The sequence below is a fragment of the Gorilla gorilla genome, chromosome X, assembly GCF_029281585.2.
Source record: "Gorilla gorilla gorilla isolate KB3781 chromosome X, NHGRI_mGorGor1-v2.1_pri, whole genome shotgun sequence".
Classification (NCBI taxonomy): domain Eukaryota; kingdom Metazoa; phylum Chordata; class Mammalia; order Primates; family Hominidae; genus Gorilla; species Gorilla gorilla.
In genome coordinates this window covers 58219984-58239520 of record NC_073247.2, presented here as the reverse complement: position 1 = coordinate 58239520, position 19537 = coordinate 58219984, and the positions used below count along the sequence as shown (strand labels likewise).

Below are 19537 nucleotides of genomic sequence, written 5' to 3'. Positions count from 1 at the left end.
CAGAGAAAATGTACATGTGAGTAGAAAAGGCCTAGGAAGACTTTGGAAACAGGCTTTCAAATTGGGCATAAAAATGATTTCTAGGCTGGGCATGGTGGCTCACACCTGTAATTCCAGCACTTTGGGAGGCCGAGGCGGGCAGATCACGAGGTCAGGAGATCGAGACCATCCTGGCTAACACGGTGAAACCCCGTCTCTACTAAAAATACAAAAAAATTAGCCTGGTGTGGTGGCGGGTGCCTGTAGTCCCAGCTAGTCGGGAGGCTGAGGCAGGAGAATGGCGTGAACCCAGGAGGCAGAGCTTGCAGTGAGCCAAGATTGTGCTACTGCACTCCAGCCTGGGCGACAGAGCAAGACTCCGTCTAAAAAAAAAAAAAAAAAAAAAAATTATTTCTAATCTAGAATTCTATTCTCAGCCAAAAAGACAAATTTAGTGTCAGGATCAAATAGGTATATTTCCATGGCATTCATATTTATATTTCTACACATAAATTTATACAGTTATATGTATTCAGTAAATATATTTCTGCATGACATTTTCAGACATGCAAAGTTTCATAAAATGTACCTGTCATGCATCCATTTGCAAGGATGTGCTCCCCACAAAATGAAGGGGTAAGCCAAGGAAGATGAAGACACAAGCTCCAGGAAACAGATCTGACCCAAGAGAGAAGTCAAGGGGATTTCCTGGGAGATGGTGAAGGGAAGACACCAAGGTAACAGCTCTGTATCAAACTGAGAAAGACACCAGTCCAGACTTTAGCAAGTCAAGCTCCAGGAGAGATTTCTTCAAAGAGAAGACAGTGATGCCCAGAAGTGAGAGCAGCCCCACCTATTACTGGCTATTTACTGTGTAAACCTGGGCCAAATGGTTTTCCCCTATGCCCCAGTTTTCTCCTCTATGACATGGGGATAATAATGGCACCTACTGGGCATGGCGGCTTGGACATGTAGTCCCAGCTACTTGGGAGGCTGAGGTAGGAGGATCACTTGAGCCCAGGAGTTCGAGGTTGCAGTAAGCTATGATCGTGCCACTGCACTTCAACCTGGGCAACAGAGTGAGACCCTGTCTCTAAAGATAATAATGGCACCTACTTCATGAGGTTGTTGTGAAGATGGGTGAACACATGTAGAGTACGTGTAACAGTGCTTGGCATGCAGTAAATGTTGTATGACTGCATTTAATTATTATCACTGTGATTAATACCTAATATGTTTGAATATATAGAAAGGAGATTTAACACCAGGGAAGAATTTGGAGTTAAATGATTGATGTGTATATAGTAACACAAACAAATGACTGAGACAGAAAATTGTTAATTCCAGGGAAAAGAAAAAAGTTGTGCCGAAATAGTCATCACAGCATAGATACCATGGGATTCAATGATCAACACTGATCATGAATCTCACCAAAACAATGATATACCTATCTTAGAGAGGTGGAGTTAGGAAATGTGTATGTGAGTAGGGGTGTAAAGAAAAGCTCAATCTCTATCTTCCATAGTGGAAAGCCAATAGATAACACCCAAAACATTCTTTAAAACTATTAAAAAGAGTAAGGGTGCTTGCTTCTGGGCAGCTGGAATCTGGCGGAAAACAAAGCATGGAAGAGCTTTTTTTTTTTTTAAACAAGACTTAGAGAACTATTTGATACCTTTACCACTTGTAAATGAAACTAAGAGCTAATTGCAAATTATGAAGTGACAACAAATATTCATAAAAATATGCAAGAATGATAAAGGGCTATTAACCTAAATATTTTCAAAAGCCTCTTTTAAAATCCATAAGCTAAGATAAATAAATCAGCAATGGACAGGAGAAGGAAATTCACAAAAGGGAAATCAATGACCAATAAAAATGGGGGTGGGGGGAAATTTTCCTTCCTGCTAAAAAAAGTACTAGAAATGAAAACTATGAGATAGTATCTTTCCTTCAGGGCTGTGGATGAATTCCAATCCCTGGGCACCTCTTCCTCCTCCTCACCTCACAGGCACTGCCATGTTCCCCTGGCTGGGGAGCGTCCTCGTTAGCTGGCATGTTCCCGACGGACTTGGACTTCAGCCCTGGGGCTTTCTTGCTGACAACTTTATAATTCCAGTGGGATCGGTGGACTCAACGGGGACTGCTGGGGTCAGAAGGAAGATCCTGCAGCTTTCACTGTGAGATCTGGCCCAGGGACTCCGCAGAGACTCCAAGAACTCTGGAAAGACAGTGTCCATATGATCAGAGGCAGATAGCACTTACTACACAGACATCTCCTGGGGGAACCAAAGTACAGTTCACTGCACTGGATACTGTGAAGTAGATAAAGTCCAAAAAACACATATTCTGCTTATCAATTAAAACAGAATATGAGCAAGAGCATGAGATTTGGACTAAAATTAATAAAGGTTTAAATTCTAGCTCTGCCAACTTTTAGCTATGAGAACATGAAAAAGCTGCTTCAGGTTTATTTTTCAAAATGAATTTGAAATATTTATCTCAAGTGGTTATGAAAATTAGATGAGATTATGTTTCAATGGTACTTAGCGCTGAACTGGCCCCAGGTAAACACTTAATACATGTTACCAAGTATTGTTATAAGGAAGCATGTAATAGCAGGTAATTTACACAACAATCCTTTCATCTGTGTGTTGTTATAATCATTATTATTTCATTTTATGCATACAGAATTAGAGGTTTAGTGGTGTTAAGTCAAACCCAGTCTACCAAGGCTCCAAAGTTCACGCCGTCAAAGTTATATCATATGATACCTTTTCCATGGTAGGTTCAAAATAAATGTGGTTCTGTTTAACAGATGTTGAAAATATGACCCTGAATTCAGAATAAAAAAGTTAAGTAAAATTTCTTGAAACAGAAGAGACATGCTATAAGAAAAATATTAATAGCCTGGGACTAAAGTTTTTTAATTAACTCAAAAATATCCAGAGGTAAAACTGTTTCCTCGTTGAGGGAACTAGGGAGGAGAGGGTGTCTCTGTGTCCAAGTTGAGGTACAATTTTATTCTGATCAATTATTAGAGGCACTGTAGATTTAGTCATTCTTGTTAAGAAAGGAAAAATATCTACTTAAAAAAGAGGAACTTAAGACAATGGAAGTAAGAATGGGATGAAGAGGAAAAGAGAAAGTAAAATAAATAAAGAGTAAAATAAAATAAAAGGCATGAACAAGTTAAATTTTAAAAACATAAAAAGGATGTTATACCAAAACAAGAGGGAAAATATACTTTATTCTCTTATAGTAATGGAACTTTTACAAAATTCCTTCAAATAACTTGGCCACCAAAAAATCTGATAAATGTTTTAATGTTGGGAATTGACAGGTTTACATTCTCTGATAGTAACATAAGATGTTCAACAACATCAGTCATTAGGAAAATGCAAATCAAAACCAAAATCTTTCATGTATTAGGAGACCATGTCACATCCACTAAAATGGCTAACATAAGAAGAAAAGACAGTAACAAGTGTTGGTGAGCTGTGAATAAATTGGGGCTCTCATACATTGCTGGTTGGATTGTAAAATGGTGCACTCATTCTGAAAAACAGTTTGGCAGTTTCTCAAAATATCAACCATAAAGTCACCATATAACCCAGAAATTCCACTCATAGGTATCTATGCAAGAGAAATTTTTAAAAACCCATGTCCATTCCAAAACTTGTATACAAATATTTACAGCAGCATTATTCATAGCAGCCAAAAAATAGAAACAATCCAAATGTTTGATGTCAATTGATGAATGGATAAACAAAATTTGGCATATATACACAATGGAATATTATAACATTTGGTAATACAAAAGAAGTACTAATACTTACTACAACATGGATGACCCCTGAAAACTCTACCCTAAGTGAAAGAAGCCAGTCACAAAAGACCACATATTTTGTGATTCCACTCATGTGAAATATCCAGAATAGGCAAATCCACAGAGACAGAAATAGAATAATGGTTGCCTAGGGCTGGGAGTATGAGGTGGCATGAATGGTAAATGTCTGCTAATGAGGACAGGATTTCTTTTGGGTGTGTTGAAAAGGTTCTAAGATTAGATTGTGGTGATGGCCGCACAACTCTGTTAATATACTAAAAACCATTGAGCTACATACTTTAAGTGGGTGAATTTTATGGTATTGGAATATACCTAAATAAATCTTATTTTTTAAAAGGGGAAGAAAACTTTTTCCTAAATAACCCAGGATCAAAGTGGGAAATCGATACAGAAGCTATACAAATTTTACCAGAAGTTACGGAATACAGCATTGTATTTGGAGTGAAATTTACTGCTTTAAATAGCTTTGGTTTTAATTAAAAATAAATACAACCCAAAAATGAGCTATGTATTCAACCTAAAACATTAGAATTAGAAAAAACAAAATTAAGCAAAACAAAAACCAAAACCAGGAAGTAATTAATAAAACCTTAACTAAATCAAATAAATATAGGAGGTTTAAAGAAAAAAAAGAAATGAAATGACCAATGTAGCCAGGCGCAGTGGCTCATGCCTATAATCTCAGCACTTTGGGAGGCCAAGGTGGGAGGACTGCTTGAGCCCAGGAGTTTGAGCCCAACCTGGGCAACATGGTGAAACCTTATCTCTACAAAAAAATAGAAAAATTAGCCAGGCATGGTTGTGTGCACCTGTAGTTCCAGCTATTCAGGAAGACTGAGGTGGAAGGATTGCTTGAGCCTGGGAAGTCGAAGCTGCAGTGAGCCACAGTTGCATCACTGCAGTCCAGCCTGGATGACAGAGTGAGAAACTGTCTCAAAAAAATAAACAAATGGAAATGACCAATGTCATAAAAAAAACTCTCTAGCAAATCAGATAAAGGAGTCAAGAATGTGTGTGTGTGTGTGTGTGTGTGTGTGTAGATATAGGAATAACATAAGATAATTATCATCATCAGTCATTAGGAAAATACAAATCAAAACCCAAATCTTCCATTTGATTAGGAGACCATGTCTATGCAAGAGAAATTAAAACATATGTCCATTCCAAAACTTATACACAAATAATCACAGCAGCATTATCCATAATAGCCAAAAAGTGGAAATAATCCAAATGTCCATCAAGTGATGAATGGATAAACAAAATTTGCCATATATATACAATAGAGTATTATTTGGTAATAAAAAAGAAGTATGGATACCTATTACATCATGGAAGAGCCTTAAAACCATAGAAACCATACACACACATACACATATACATATATTCAAAATGAGAGGAAAATCTTTCCCAGATAGGAAGGTGTTTAAAGCAGTTATTGCAGAACATTATGCATAACTGTATAGCAATGCATTTTAATACTGCCATGAAACAAGTGCTTCCCTAGTAAAATGCAAATTAACAAAGTTAATATAAGAAAAGAAAAGAAACCGGGTGTGGTGGCTCACACCTGTAATCCCAGAACTTTGGGAAGCCAAGGCTGGCAGATCAGTTGAGGCCAGGAGTTCAAGACCAGCTTGGCCAACATGGTGAAACCCCGTCTCTACTAAAAGTACAAAAATTAGCTAGGCATGGTGGCACGCACCTGTAATTCCAGCTACTCGGGAGGCTGAGGCAGGAGAATCGCTTGAACCCAGGAGGCAGAGGTTGCAGTGAGTTGAGATCACACAAACTGCACTCCAGCCTGGGTGACAGAGTGAGACTCTATCAAAAAAACAAAACAAAACCAAAACACAGAGAAGAAAGAAGAGGCTAGTACATGTAGAAGAGACCAGAAAAAAAATTAAAACAACAAACACAAATCGGAAGACTCTGAAAGGTAGAAAGGTAAGGAGGACAGCTTGCAGACCTCAGGACTTGAACAGCACAGTGGTTGAGTTCCCTGGGTTTTCCTTTATCCTCCCATATATCATCAAAAGGTACTGGAGAAACTTACAACTCAGAACCATCAACAGGAACAGACTCCCCCCGCCAAAACAATATGGCTCCAAGAAAAGCCATTCCTGTTAAAGGACCAGGAAAAAGGTGACTTCACTGAACAGAAAACCTTTTTGAAGATACACAGCCTTCTCCAGCCAAACACTAATGGAATGCACCTTCCTTTCAAGCACCTGTTGAACATTCTCCAAATAGACCACACCGGGGGTCATAAAACACCTCCACAAATTGAAGTCGTACAGAGTATGTTCTCTGATTATAATAGCATAGAACTATCAATCAACAACAGAAAGATAACAGGAGAATCTCCAGATACTTTAAATAATATATTTCTATATGATCCATGGATCAAAGATGAAGTCCCAAGGGAAATTAAAATGTGATGAATGAAAATGAAAAATGTAACATATCAAAATCTATGGGGTACAGATAAAGCACTGTTGAGAGGGAACATTATAGCACTAAATGTTTACACGAGAAAAGAGGAAAGGTCTTAAATCAATAATCTAAGCTCCCACCTCAAGAAACTAGAAAAAGAAAACTCAAACTAAGCGGAAGGAAGTAATAAATACAAGAGCAGAAATCAATGAAATTGAAAACAGAAAAACAATAGAAAAAAATAAATAAATCCAATAGCTGGTCTTTTGAAAAGAACAATAAAACTTGTAATCCTCTAGCAAGATTGACAAAGATAAAAAAGACACGACTAGAAAGATGGCAGAGCAAGAGCAAAGAAAAATCCCTTTGGTTCCAGAAAATCTCCTGAAAAAAGAGGAAGGTTTATCAAGCCCTCAAAGCCACCCAGGCAAAGCAGGCACTTTTGGCAAAGAAGGAGCAGAGGAAAGGAAAAGGGCTTAGGTTTAAGTGACTGGAATCATTCCTACATGATTCCTGGCGGCAGAAACGTGACAAGGTGCGTCTCAGACGACTAGAAGTGAAACCTCATGCCTTGGAATTGCCAGATAAACATTCCTTGGCGTTTGTCATACACATCGAAAGGATTGATGGCGTGAGTTTACTGGTGCAGAGAACCATTGCAAGACCGCCTAAAGAAAATTTTTAGTGGTGTCTTTGTAAAAGTTACCTCCCAGAACCTAAAAATGCTGCGTATAGTGGAACCTTATGTGACCTGGGGATTTCCAAATCTGAAGTCTGTCTGGGAACTCATTTTTAAACATAGACAAGCCAATGTCAAGAATAAGACCATCCCTCTGACAGACAGTACAGTGATTGAGGAGCACCTGGGGAAGTTTGATGTCATTTGCTTGGAAGACCTCATTCATGAAACTGCCTTCCCAGGGAAGCATTTCCAGGAGATCTCATGGTTCTTGAGCCCTTTCCACCTGTCAGTGGCCCGTCATGCTACCAAAAATAGAGTAGGCTTCCTCAAGGAGATGGGCACACCTGGCTATCAGGGTAAACACATCAATCTGCTCATCCACCAGCTGAACTAGACCCAGGTGCCAAACTGCAGTAAATTTGTATCAATGAAGTGGAAGCATGTGTTTTTATTTTTGGGGGGAATTTTTATCAAGTATCTTCAGAGAAGTTTATCTCCTGCTTTATCTTCAAAAACTGGAAAGGAAGGGTCAAAGAAAAGACAGTAGCTCGCCGGGCGCAGTGGCTCACGCCTGTAATCCCAGCACTTTGGGAGGCCAAGGTGGGCGGATCACCTGAGGTCAGGAGTTCAAGACCAGCCTGACCAACATGGAGAAACCCCGTCTCTACTAAAAATACAAAAATTATCCGGGCATGGTGGCGCATGCCTGTAATCCCAGCTACTCAGGAGGTTGAGGCAGGAGAATCGCTTGAACCTGCCTGGGAGGCGGAGGTTGCGGTGAGCCGAGATTGCACCATTGCACTCCAGCCTGGACAACAACAGCAAAACTCCGTCTCAAAAAAAAAAAAAAAAAAGAAAAAGAAAAGCAAGAAAGAAAAGAAAAGACAGTAGCTTATGTTCATGGCAAGCACCTCTCATCACAGTCCAGTTCCAAGGAAAAATTCCAGCATTTTCTACATTGGCTGCAGCCTCATCTGAAATCAGCACATTCCACAGAGGAAGGAGTCCTGCTTTGCTGCATCTTCTATCCTAGGGTTTAATGTTGGTTAATGAGTAACTCTAGCATTTGTATAAGGCTTCCTAAGAATCCTGCAGCAGTCGACCAAGCCCAGGGACATAATTGAATCTGGAGATTCCTGGGGACTTGTTTTGAAAAAGACTCGAAATACACATAGGAAGAAAGGCACAAAAATAAATGTTCACTTGTCTCTGCAAAAAAAAAAAAAAAAAAGAGAGAGAGAAGACATGAAGACACAAATTACCAATATTAGAAATGAAACACAGAGATGTAACTGCAGATCCTGCAGCCATTAAAACAGGGGTATCTAATCTTTTGGCTTCCCTGGGCCCCACTGGAAGAAGAATTGTCTTTCACCACACATAAAATACACTAACACTAACGATAGCTGATGAGCTTTAAAAAAAAATGCAAAAAAAACACAATATTTTAAGAAAGTTTATGAATTTGTGTTGGGCTGCATTCCAAGCTGTCCGGAGCCACATGTGGCCCACGGACAGCGGGTTGGACAAGCTTGCATTAAAAGGATAGTAAGGGAATACCACAACAACTTTGTGCACATAAATTCAACAACTTGGATGAAACAGTCCAATTCCTTGTAAAATGCAAAGTACCACAATTCACCCACTATTAAATGCAGGTTGAATGTCTCTTATCCAAAATGCTTGGGAACAGAAGTGTTTCAGATTTCAGTTTTTTTTTTATTTTGGAATATATGCATATACATAATAAAGTATCTTGCAGAATGAGACCCAAGTATACACACAGAATTCATTTATGTTTCATGTACACTATGTTACCTTATAACATAGCCTGAAGGTAATTTTATATAACATGTTTAATAATTTTGTGCATGAAACAAAGTTTTCACTGCACTTTGACTGTGACCTGTCACAAAATCAGGTGTGAAATTTTGCTTGTGGCATTATGTTGGCACTGAGAAAGTTTTGGATTTTGAAGCATTTTGGATTTCAGATTTTTGAATTAGGGATGCTTAACCTGTAGTCTAAAATGATATTAAATAGATAATCTGAATAGTTACATAACTATTACAGACATTGAAGCCATGATCAAAAAGCTTCCAAATGGAAGTTTCCAGGCCCAGATGGCTTCACTGGAGAAGTCTACCAAATATTTAAATATTTAAATAAAAATTAGTACTTATTCTACACAATCTCTTCCAGAAAACAGAAGAGGAGGAAATAGTCCCCAACTCATTCAATGAGGCCAGTATTACCCTAATACTAAAACCAGACAAAGCCAAGAGCAGTGGCTAACACCTGTAATCCCAGCACTTTGAGAGGCTGAGGCAGGAGGACTGTTTGAGCCCAGGAGATTGAGACCAGCCTGGGCAACATAGTGAGACCCGGTTTACAAAAAATAATAAAATTAGTTGGGTGTGGTGGCGTGTGCCTGCAGTCCCAGCTACTCAGGAGGCTGAGGTGGAAGAATCACTTGAGGCTGGGAGGTCAAGGCTGCAGTAAGCCATGATCACACCACTGCATTCCAGCCTGAGGAACAGAGTGAGAGCCTGTGTCAAAAATAAAAAATAAAACCAGATAAAGATAGTATAAAAAAGAAAACTATAGACAAATATTTCCCATGAACTTAGATGCAAAAATCCTCAAAAAAGCATTAGCTAATCAATTCCTTCAATATATCCAAAGAATTATACATCACAACCAAGTAGGGTTTATTCCAGGGATGTAAGACTAGTTCAATATTCAAAAATCAATCAGCATAACCCTCCATACTGACAAGCTAAAAAAGAAAAAAAATCACAAGATCATAAAAATTCAGAGTGTTGATGAAATTCAACACCCATTCACGATAAAAACTACTTTTGAAATTAAAAATAGAGGGGAACTTCCTCAACCAAAAAAGAGGGTCCAAAAAAAGAAAGCCCTACAGCTAAAATCATACTTAATGGTAAAAGGTTGAATATTTTCCCCCTAAGACTGAAAACAACGCAAAGATGTCCACTCTCTTATTCAACATAGTACTGGAACTTCTTGCCAGTGTAATAAGGGAAGAAAAGCAGAGGTATAAAGATTGGAAAGAAAGAAATAAAACTATCCCTGTTTGTATATGACATGATTGCTCATGCAGAAAACCCAAGGAATCTGCCAAAAAAGGTGTAAAACCTAATAATTGAGCTCAGCAAGATTGCAGGATACAAGACCAACAGACAAAACTCAATTGTATTCCTATATATAAGCAGCAATTTAAAAGATAATACCATTTATGACCACTCCAAAAAAATTAAATACTTAGGTATAAATTGAATAAGACATGTACAGAACTTGGGTGATGAAAATTAAAATACACCATTTATAGAAATTTTAAAAGATCTAAATAAATAGAGAGACATACTATGTACATGGATTGGAAGACTTGGCACAGTTAAGACTTAACTTCTTCCCGAGTTGGTATACAGGTTTAATGCAATTCCTATCAAAATCCAAGCAAGATGCTTTGTAGATAGAGACAAGATTTTCTAAAATGCATATAGGAAAGGCAAGGGAACCAGAGGCATTAAAACAATTTTGAAAAAGAATAAAGTGAGAGGAATCACTCTATCCAATTCAAGACAGCAAGGTAGTACTGGCAGAGGGATAGACACATAGACAATGAACTGAATAGCAAACCCAGAAAGAGCCCACACACAAGTATGGCCAACTTATTTTTGACAATGGTGAAAGACAAGTCAATGGAGGAAAGATAGTCTTTTCAACAAATGGTGCTTCAGTCTGGACATCCATAAGCAAATTAATGCACCTCGACCTAAGTCTCATACTTTATACAAAAAGTAACTCACAGAGGATCACAGACAGCAGTAAGGAGACACAGACAAATCACCATCACAGTGGAGAATTTCTCTCTCCTCGAAGTAATAGAAGAAGCAGACAAAAAAGGATAGATTTTCTATGACACAATTGACGACTAAATAATTAAATATTATTTTCAAGTTATATATAGAACGTTTCTAAAAATTCACCACAGACTAGGCCATAAGTCTCCTCATATTTCAAGGAATGAGCTTCACGTAGATATTTTTCTAACACAGAAAACTAAGGTTAGAGATCCATTACAGAGATAAACTTTTGCACACTGAAACCCCACTTTTGAATAACTCCTGGGTAAAAGACAAATGAATACAAGTTAACAGTCTTAAAAAACATAATGCTCCAAACCCAATGGGGCTTAGAATGAACTTTAAGACCTTAACGGTGATATTAGAAAAGAGAAAAGCCTGCAAAATGATGAGTGAATCATCCAACTCAAGTTAGATAAACGATTCCATCACTGGCCTCACAGAATCGCCCAGCACTCACCCTCCCCGGCCCCCCATCACCTCCACATCCCTGGGCACTGAACGTCGAATCCTCCTGACAACTATCAAACCCCGGCTGAGAACCGGCGAGAACCGCAGCCGCTTCCGGTCACTACCCCTAGCACCGCCCTTTTTCGGGGTTTGGGACTTCACATGAATGAGGGAAGAGGGGGGGTCCGCGCTTGCGCAAAACCACCTTTGAAGCTGCTGTTAGCCAGGAGTCAACATGGAGAAGTTACGGAAGTGGGTGCTTTGGGACGTTCGGTGCCCCTCGGCGGCGTGGTCAGGTGGGGAACATGGCCGCGCCCACGTCGCGCTTCCCCATGGGGTACACCATGTTGGAGGAGTGTCCATCCGTATTGAGGATGAGGACACCTCTGAACTCACAGAGCAGGCTGTGAGTTTAGAGCTGTCTGCTCTAAACTCAGGTGGAGCTGTCCCGCTGGTGGCAGGGAGCACGGGTGGGGACGTTTCTTTGGGCGGGCTAACTGGAGGAGGGGTCTTTGGACCTGTAGTCTATGGATCTGTGTGATACCGCTCCGAGAAACTGAAGGGCCTCTTGGAAAGAATCAGGGGCGGCCGCGGCTATCTCCTGGCAGATACCACAGGATGAGAAGCGGGGAGATGTCAGGCTGGTTACAGGCTTCTCCTAGGACATACCACAAGGGAAGGAGGAGGAGGAGAAATCATGGTTATGCAAGCCCTCCTAGGATATGCCATGAGGTGGGAAAAAGGGAGAACTCAGAGTGCTGGGTTCCGCTCCTGCTGTGCCTGTGGGGCTTGGATGCTGGGTTTGAATGCTGCAGCAATTTACTTTATCTCCCACTCCATCTACCCCAGCTAAAAAGGGACTATGTAGTACCAATACTAATAATTTTTAATGTGTCCTTAGTCCAATGCAATATGTCAATAAAAATCTTTAGGAAACTTTATTATTTTTATTTCCTCATGAAGTAAAATATATGTGGTCATGGTGCCCTTACTTTGGAAATGTAGCTTTAATACAAGGCTCTGCTTCTACCCTTCAACCAGTTTGCTGCTCCATATCACCTCCAATGTGTAAATTCTGGAGATGCCCCTGCCCTCTGGGAGATGTCACTGGAGCAGGAGGGGAAGAAGTCGTGCAGTCCTTCACCTAAGAATGCCTATTCATCCTTCAAAATCAAGTTCAAATATCTCCTCCTCCAGAGAATCCTCCTGACAGAGCTAGAAGCCTGTGTGCCCTCCTGAAAGCCTTTCTGAATCCTCAGGTGAAAAAAATATTTTGAGAGGACCTGGTGTAGGCTGAAATGTGGACTTGCTGGGGGCTCTCAATCCAGTCTTATCCCCTCTGGCCCTCGGTTTAACAATCTCGAAGGTTAGAGGTGTCCTAGTCCAATTAGCCTCAAACTAATTTTTAGTCTGACAGATCCAGCAATCAATAAGGGAGACTGCACACCAGGGGCACCAGGGGCAGCTCACTAAGCAAAGGAAAAGATAGAGTTCTTATAGGATTTTGAGGAATAGTGGAGTTCAGATGAAATTAAATGAAGCAGCGTTTTAGTGGGCTCAAAGGAAAGCAGGGCTGTATGTAAAGGGTAATTGTCAGGTCTGGACTGTGAAGTGAACCCAGAGTGCTGTTTCCTTGGAAACAATTTAGATGTAGAATTTTGTGTCCCCAGATAACTCTTGCCTAAAGCTTTGCACCTGGGTTGAAAATTGAATCTTGCTTCTCTGTCTGGAAGTGACTTAGAATCTCCCATGAGAATCAGATGTTTCCCTCTTACTGATATCATTTCAAACAGCAAAGTTTCTGATAGTCTATGATTGTAGAGAACAAAGTTTCTCATTGACCAGGAAAGCAATAGGCACTTAAAGTAGGGGTTCTTTATGGCATTACAACTGCAGCCTGTCCTTAGAAGAAATAATGTTTCCTGTGAATTTTGCATTTGGCTTTATATGTGTCTGTTCTTCCATCCTGATGAATAGCAAGGCAGATTTTTATAGTCTGATTTTCATTTTAATTTTTTTAGAGAGTTGGTATCTTTGTCCATTTTCTGCTACTGTAACAGAATATCACAGATTGGGTAATTTATAAAGAAAATAAGCTTATTTGGCTCATAGTTCTGGAGATTGGGAAGTCCAACTTGGTGCCAGCATCTGGTGAGGGCCTTATTGCTGCATTATTCCATGGCAGAGGACAAGAGGGCAAGCAAGTGTATGAACAAAGAGAAAGCACAAGGGACTGGGCTCACTTTATAACAACCCACTCTTGAGGTGACTAACCCATTCCCTCAGTGACAGCATTTTCAGTTTATGAGAATGGAGCCTCCATGACCTATTCACTTTTTAAAGGCCCCACCTCCTAATACTGTTACAATGGCAATTTCAATATGAGTTTCAGAGGAGACAAACATTTGAACCATAGCAGTTGAACTTTGATTATCCCAGCTTGTCATTCTGCCCCTGCATCCCTGGTCTGGGCAAATGTTTGTTGAATGAATAAATGAAAGAAGAATGGAATCAGTGGAAGCATATTTGGCATGCATACACTTCTAATAGAGTGCCAAGAATCACTGTTAGTGTTCTTGGATGTCATAATAGTACCAAAAAAAAAAAAAAAAAAAAAAGTTCTGTTAGACCACTTCAGAGAAGAAGGAAATATAGAGCCAGCAAACATATAAAGAGATGTTCAAAGTCATTTGTGATAAGGGAAATACAAATCAAGACATGATAAAAATGACATTTTATACCCATTCAAATTGCAAAAACGTAAAAGTCTGACAATACCAAGAGGTGGAGAGTATGTGGGCCAACAGGATCTTTTTGCCCTGTTGAAGGAATGTAAATCAGTGCAATCACTTTAGAAAATATTTTTGCATTTTCTCCTACAGTGAATATATACATACCTTACAATCCAGTGAGTCCACTCTCATGAATGTAACCAAGAGAAACACTTGCACAAGAAACCTAGGATATGCATGTTTCTTAGTCTGTTTTCTGTTGCTTACAATAGAATACCTGAAACTGGGTAATTTCTAAAGAAAAGGAATTTATTTCTTACAGTTATGGAGGCTGAGAAGTCCAAGGTTGAAGGGCAATAACTGGTGAGGGCCTTCTTTCTGGTAGGGACTCTCTGCAGAGTCCCAAGGTAGCAAAGGGTATCACACAGTGAAGGGGCTGAGCATGCTAGCTGAGGTCTCTCCTTTTTTTTTTTTTTTGAGACGGATTCTTTCTCTGTCGCCCAGGCTAGAGTCCAATGGTGCGATCTCGGCTGCCTGCAACCTCTGCCTCCCGGGTTCAAGTGATTCTCCCGCCTCAGCCTCCTGATTATAGGCACGCGCCACCACGCCCAGCTAATTTTTGTATTTTTAGTAGAGACAGGGTTTCACCATGTTGGTCAGGCTGGTCTCAAACTCCTGACCTTGTGCTGGGATTACAGTCATGAGCCATTGCACCTGGCCTCTCTTCCTCTTCTTATAAAGTCACTAGTTCCACTCCCATGGTAACCCATTAATCCATTAACTCATTAATGGGGTAATCCATTTATGAGGGCAGGGCAGAGACCTCAACACTCAATCACCTCTTGAAGGCCCTACTTCTCAATACTGCTACATTGGGGATAAATTCCAACATGAGTTTTGGAGGGGACAAATATTCAAGCCATACCAGCATGGCATCCTGTTCACAACAGCAAAACCTGGAAAAAAAAATGGATGCTCATCAACAGGAGTCATAACGAATGAAGTAGAACAACACCCAACAATATGGATGAATATTAAGGGGGAGGAACTGTAATCCCAAAAGATTATATAAAGCATAACACACTTTTATAAACTTAAAAGCTACTAATATAGGCTGGGCACAGTGGCTCATGCCTGTAATCCCAGCACTTTGGGGGGCCAAGGTGGGATGATCTCTTGAAGCCAGGAATTCAAGACCAGTGTGGGCAACAAAGTGAGATCCCCGTCCCTACAATAATTTTAAAAATTAGCCAGGTGTGGTGGTTTGTGCCTGTAATCCCAGCTACTCGGGAGGCTGAGGTGGGAGGATCCCTTGAGCCTCTTGAGGAGTTCAAGACTGCAGTGAGCTATGATAGTGCCACTGCACTCCAACCTGGGTGACAGAGCAAGACCCTGTCTCTTTAAAAAAAAAAAAAAAGCTACTAATATAAAGGCTATGAACTATTTAGGATTTTGTGTAGTTGCAATAAAATTACATTAAAAAGAAATTTAAAAACGACGAGCTTGGGATTCAGGATGATATTTACCTCAGTTGAGGGTGGGGGCAAGGCAACAAATTGGGGGACTCCATGGATAGATAGAGGTTATCATCAAGTCCGTACCTTTTCTTTTGGGTGGTAGGTGCATATATTCATTCATTCATTCATTCATTCATTTTAGAGACTGAGTCTCACTCTGCACCCAGGCTGGGGTGCAGTGGCACGATCATAGCTAATTATATTATTAAAAGTAACTACATATTTAAATTAATTGGGAAAATTAAGATGTTAGATAATGTGATAGTTAATACTGAGTGTCAACTTGATTGGATTGAAGGATGCAAAGTATTGATCCTGTGTGTGTCTGTGAGGGTGTTGCCAAAGGAGATTAACATTTGAGTCAGTGGGCTGGGAAAGGCAGACCCACCCTTAATCTGGGTGGGCACCATCTAATCAGCTGCCAGCGCAGCCAGGATATAAAGCAGGTAGAAAAACGTGAAGAGGCTAGACTGGCTTAGCTTCCTAGCCTACATCTTTCTCCCCTGCTGGATGCTTCCTGCCCTCAAACATCGGACTCCAAGTTCTTCAGCTTTGGGGACTCGGACTGGCTTCCTTGCTCCTCAGCTTGCAGATGGCCTATTGTGGGACCTTGTGACTGTGTGAGTTAATACTGCTTAATAAACTCATATATATATATCACCTACTAGTTCTGTCCCTCTAGAGAACCCTGACTAATACAGATAAATATCTAACTGATAAAAAGAAAAAATCTGTATGGAGAAAAGTGGCGTCTCTCCCTTTAATGGGGCAAGAAAACATTTGGCTGCAGCCCAGAGATGCCACCTAGTGGTGGGATGAACAGGGAGGCAGGTGCTCCATGGCCTTGACATTTACTGCTGCCCCTGGCTCCATGGGTCACTCTATCGAGTCACTTACCTGCTCAAATGTCTCTTCTTCAGAGGTCTTTCTTCCCTGGTCTATCCCAACACTTGAGCTCTTCGCCAGGCTTCAGTTTTCTTCATAGCCTTCCTTTGTATCAGAAATTATTGCATTTGTTTACTGTTTGCTCATTTACTTGTTCATGCTGATACTGCAGTGATTTCTGCTTCTTACATATATGGAGTAATCAACTGCTTTATTTCTAGTATCTTTATTATACAATGTAGAGGGCAGCAAAATACGCACTTCAGAGTCATTTTCTTAAAATATTAATGATTTCCCCAAAAGACTCTGCAGGCATCTCTGGACGACATGACTGCTATAATAAAATTAATTTGGTATAAGTAATGTATGAAATACCAAAGAGATGGAGAACTTATAAATACTTGATGAATTGACCATCCAGCACTGTTCTTGGTACTTGATGTTTGGTGCAACAAAACAGCCCCCAAATCCCTAACTTCATGGAGTTAACATCCTAGCAGGGAATAGAGGCAATAAGCATTTTAAAAGAGCAAATTACAAAGGTGACAACTGCTAAAGAGGGTATGTTATAGGGGAGTGGTATGAGTTGGAAATGCTGGGAGAACTGCCACTTTATGTTTTTAGTATTTATTTAAAAAAAATTTTTTTTGGCTGGGCACAGTGGCTCACACCTGTAATCCCAGCACTTTGGGAGGCCGAGGTGGGTGGATCACGAGGTCAGGAGTTCAAGACCAGCCTGGCCAAGATGGTGAAACCCCGTCTCTACTAAAAATACAAAAATTAGCCGGGTGTGGTGGCGGGCTCCTGTAATCCCAGCTACTCGGGAAGCTAAGGCAGAGAATTGCTTGAACCCGGGAAGTGGAGGTTGTAGTGAGCCAAGATCGTGCCACTGCACTCCAGCCTGGGCGACAGAGTGAGACTCCATCTCAAAAAAAATTATGTTTTAAATTATGTTTTAAAATGCACAATTAAGTTATTATCGACTATAGTCACCCTATCGTGCTATCAAATAGTAGATCTTATTCATTTTTTCTAACTATATTTCTTGTACCCGCTAACCATCCCCACCTCCCCACCAGCCCCCCATTATCCTTCCCAGCCTCTGGTAACCATCCTTCTACTCTCTATCTCTGTAATTGTTTTGATTTATAGCTCCCACAAATAAGTGAGAACATGTGATGTTTGTCTTTCTGTGCCTCGCTTATTTCACTTAACAATGATCTCCAGTTCCATCCATGTTGTTGCAAATGACTGGTCTCATTCTTTTTATGGCTAAATTATATTCCATTATGTATAAGTACAATGTTTTCTTTATCCATTCATCTGTTGATGGACCTTTAGGTGGGTTCCAAATCTTAGCTATTGTAAACAGTGCTGCAACAAACATAGGAGTGCAGGTATTTCTTCCATATACTGATTTCCAGAACTGCCACTTAATGGAGAGGTCAGTCGGGATTCTTTACATCTATGTGGGTACCCAGTTGAAAACCAAGAAGAATGCAAAGTCTGAGTATTTTTATATCTGCAGCTAAGGACATAATGATGAGCACCTGTGTCCTAGAGCAGATGCAAAAATTAATCCACAGCCAAGGTCTCCTGGTCACTCTTGTCTTGTGTGCCTCCCTTTAGTAGGGGAAAACATTTTACAAAGTCTTCCACTGACAGAAGTCAAAGAAAACTTTGTGAAAAGTATCAGGTTCAATGGCTGAGCAGGGACCTCAGGACCAATAACCAAAACCATTTACATACTTCAGTAGATAGCAAGCAATAATACCTTATTTATTTTACACCCAGCTTTTTAATGGAAAAATTTCACACCTACACAAAAGTTGAAAGAATTGCACTATGAATATTCAAATACCTTCCACCTAGAAGTAACAATTGTTTATCTATGTCACATTTGCCTTATATTTCTGTTTGCATATATACAGGCCCCATCATTTAAAAACAGAGTCAAAAGAAAATGATTGAAGTGACTGCTATAGAGCTTAAAGGCTTTATTCAGCTGAGGTGCATCAGGTGATGTCCTGATTGAAGCAGGGTCAGGGTTTTTATGAGGTAAAGTGGAATATGTGTTCTTGCTTTTGGCTTAGGTAGCTGTATGTGTGTATACACACACACACACACACACACACACACACACACACACACACACACACACTAGAGAGAGACGGGGTCTCGCTATGTTGCCCAGGCTGGTACCAAACTCCTGTCCTCAAGCGATCCTCCTGCCTCAGCCTCCCAAAGTGCTAGGATTATAGTTGTGAGCTACCATGCCTGGCCTGGGTAGCAGTTTTTGACTTTAAGTGAAACTCATAGTTGGTGGCAGGGTCGTTCCTGTTTTTGTGCCCCTTGCTCAATCAGAACCCTTCAGGACAGTATTTTCAGAGGATTACTTTTGCAAACATTGTGGCTTATCTGCTAGTCAGAGCCCATGGGGGCAGGGGAGAGATAGCAAAAAAGGATGAAAGGTGCAAGGTAGAAGGCAACAGAGAAACTGAGGACTCCACCGTGTTTGTTTTACAATACCTTTGTACAGTAAGCTGCAGACATCATGCTCCTTATACTCAGCAGGATATATACTCAGCATGTATCTCCTGAGGGACTGAATATACAAACAGGCAATGGCCAGACCATATATAACAATAGAATCCTGACCTACAACCTCTACAGCAATAAGCATGGGAAGCCAAACCACAACCTCAGTAGCAGTCAGCCCAGATGGTCAGGATTTGATTGATGACATCTAGCTTCTCAATTTTTTTAACCCAATTTCCAACTCAGGGCCAACCAGAAAAAGCCAAATCTACTTCCCAAATCAATCGCATAGGATGCCCCACTTCAGTTAGTCCACCTCCAGCTTGTGCACTCCAACACCCTCCAATCAGGACACACCTGAAGCCTTCCCCTTTTTCTACTACATATAAAGCTTTCCCATTCTTCTGCCTGCCTTTGAGTCTTTGACAAACGCCAAGTGATAATGGCCCAATACCTTACTATAGTAAGCTCTGAAAAGTCTCTGCTTTTTCTCATTGGATCATCTGTGTATATTTCCACTCTCCTAAGAACAAGGACATTTTCTTGCATAGTCACAAACCCATTCTCACCCCTAAGAA

The 19537-nt window shown here is 40.3% G+C and overlaps 1 protein-coding gene and 2 pseudogenes across 4 annotated transcripts in view; 2 read left to right on the top strand and 1 right to left on the bottom strand.

Annotated features, from left to right (window-relative positions):
* ZNF81 (zinc finger protein 81) overlaps positions 1-11435 on the bottom strand; it is a 94766-nt gene extending 83331 nt beyond the window's left edge. Inside the window, exons 1-2 of one of the 4 annotated variants that reach the window (XM_055375678.2) lie at positions 11298-11435; positions 1984-2200 (exon numbers count right to left, since the gene is read on the bottom strand). In XM_055375678.2, the coding sequence (XP_055231653.1) occupies positions 1984-2037 (54 nt within the window). In that variant the 5' untranslated portion in view covers positions 2038-2200; positions 11298-11435. Of the gene's footprint in view, positions 1-1983; positions 4360-5531; positions 6755-11297 lie in introns of those variants that run through there. The other 3 variants (XM_004064086.4, XM_055375677.2, XM_019019839.3) reach the window with 3 other exon arrangements.
* Positions 6593-7338, top strand: LOC101137261 (ribosomal protein uL30-like; annotated as a pseudogene).
* Positions 11436-11522: 87 nt separating the features above from the next.
* LOC101136528 (uncharacterized) lies at positions 11523-12253 on the top strand (annotated as a pseudogene).
* Positions 12254-19537: the final 7284 nt, after the last annotated feature.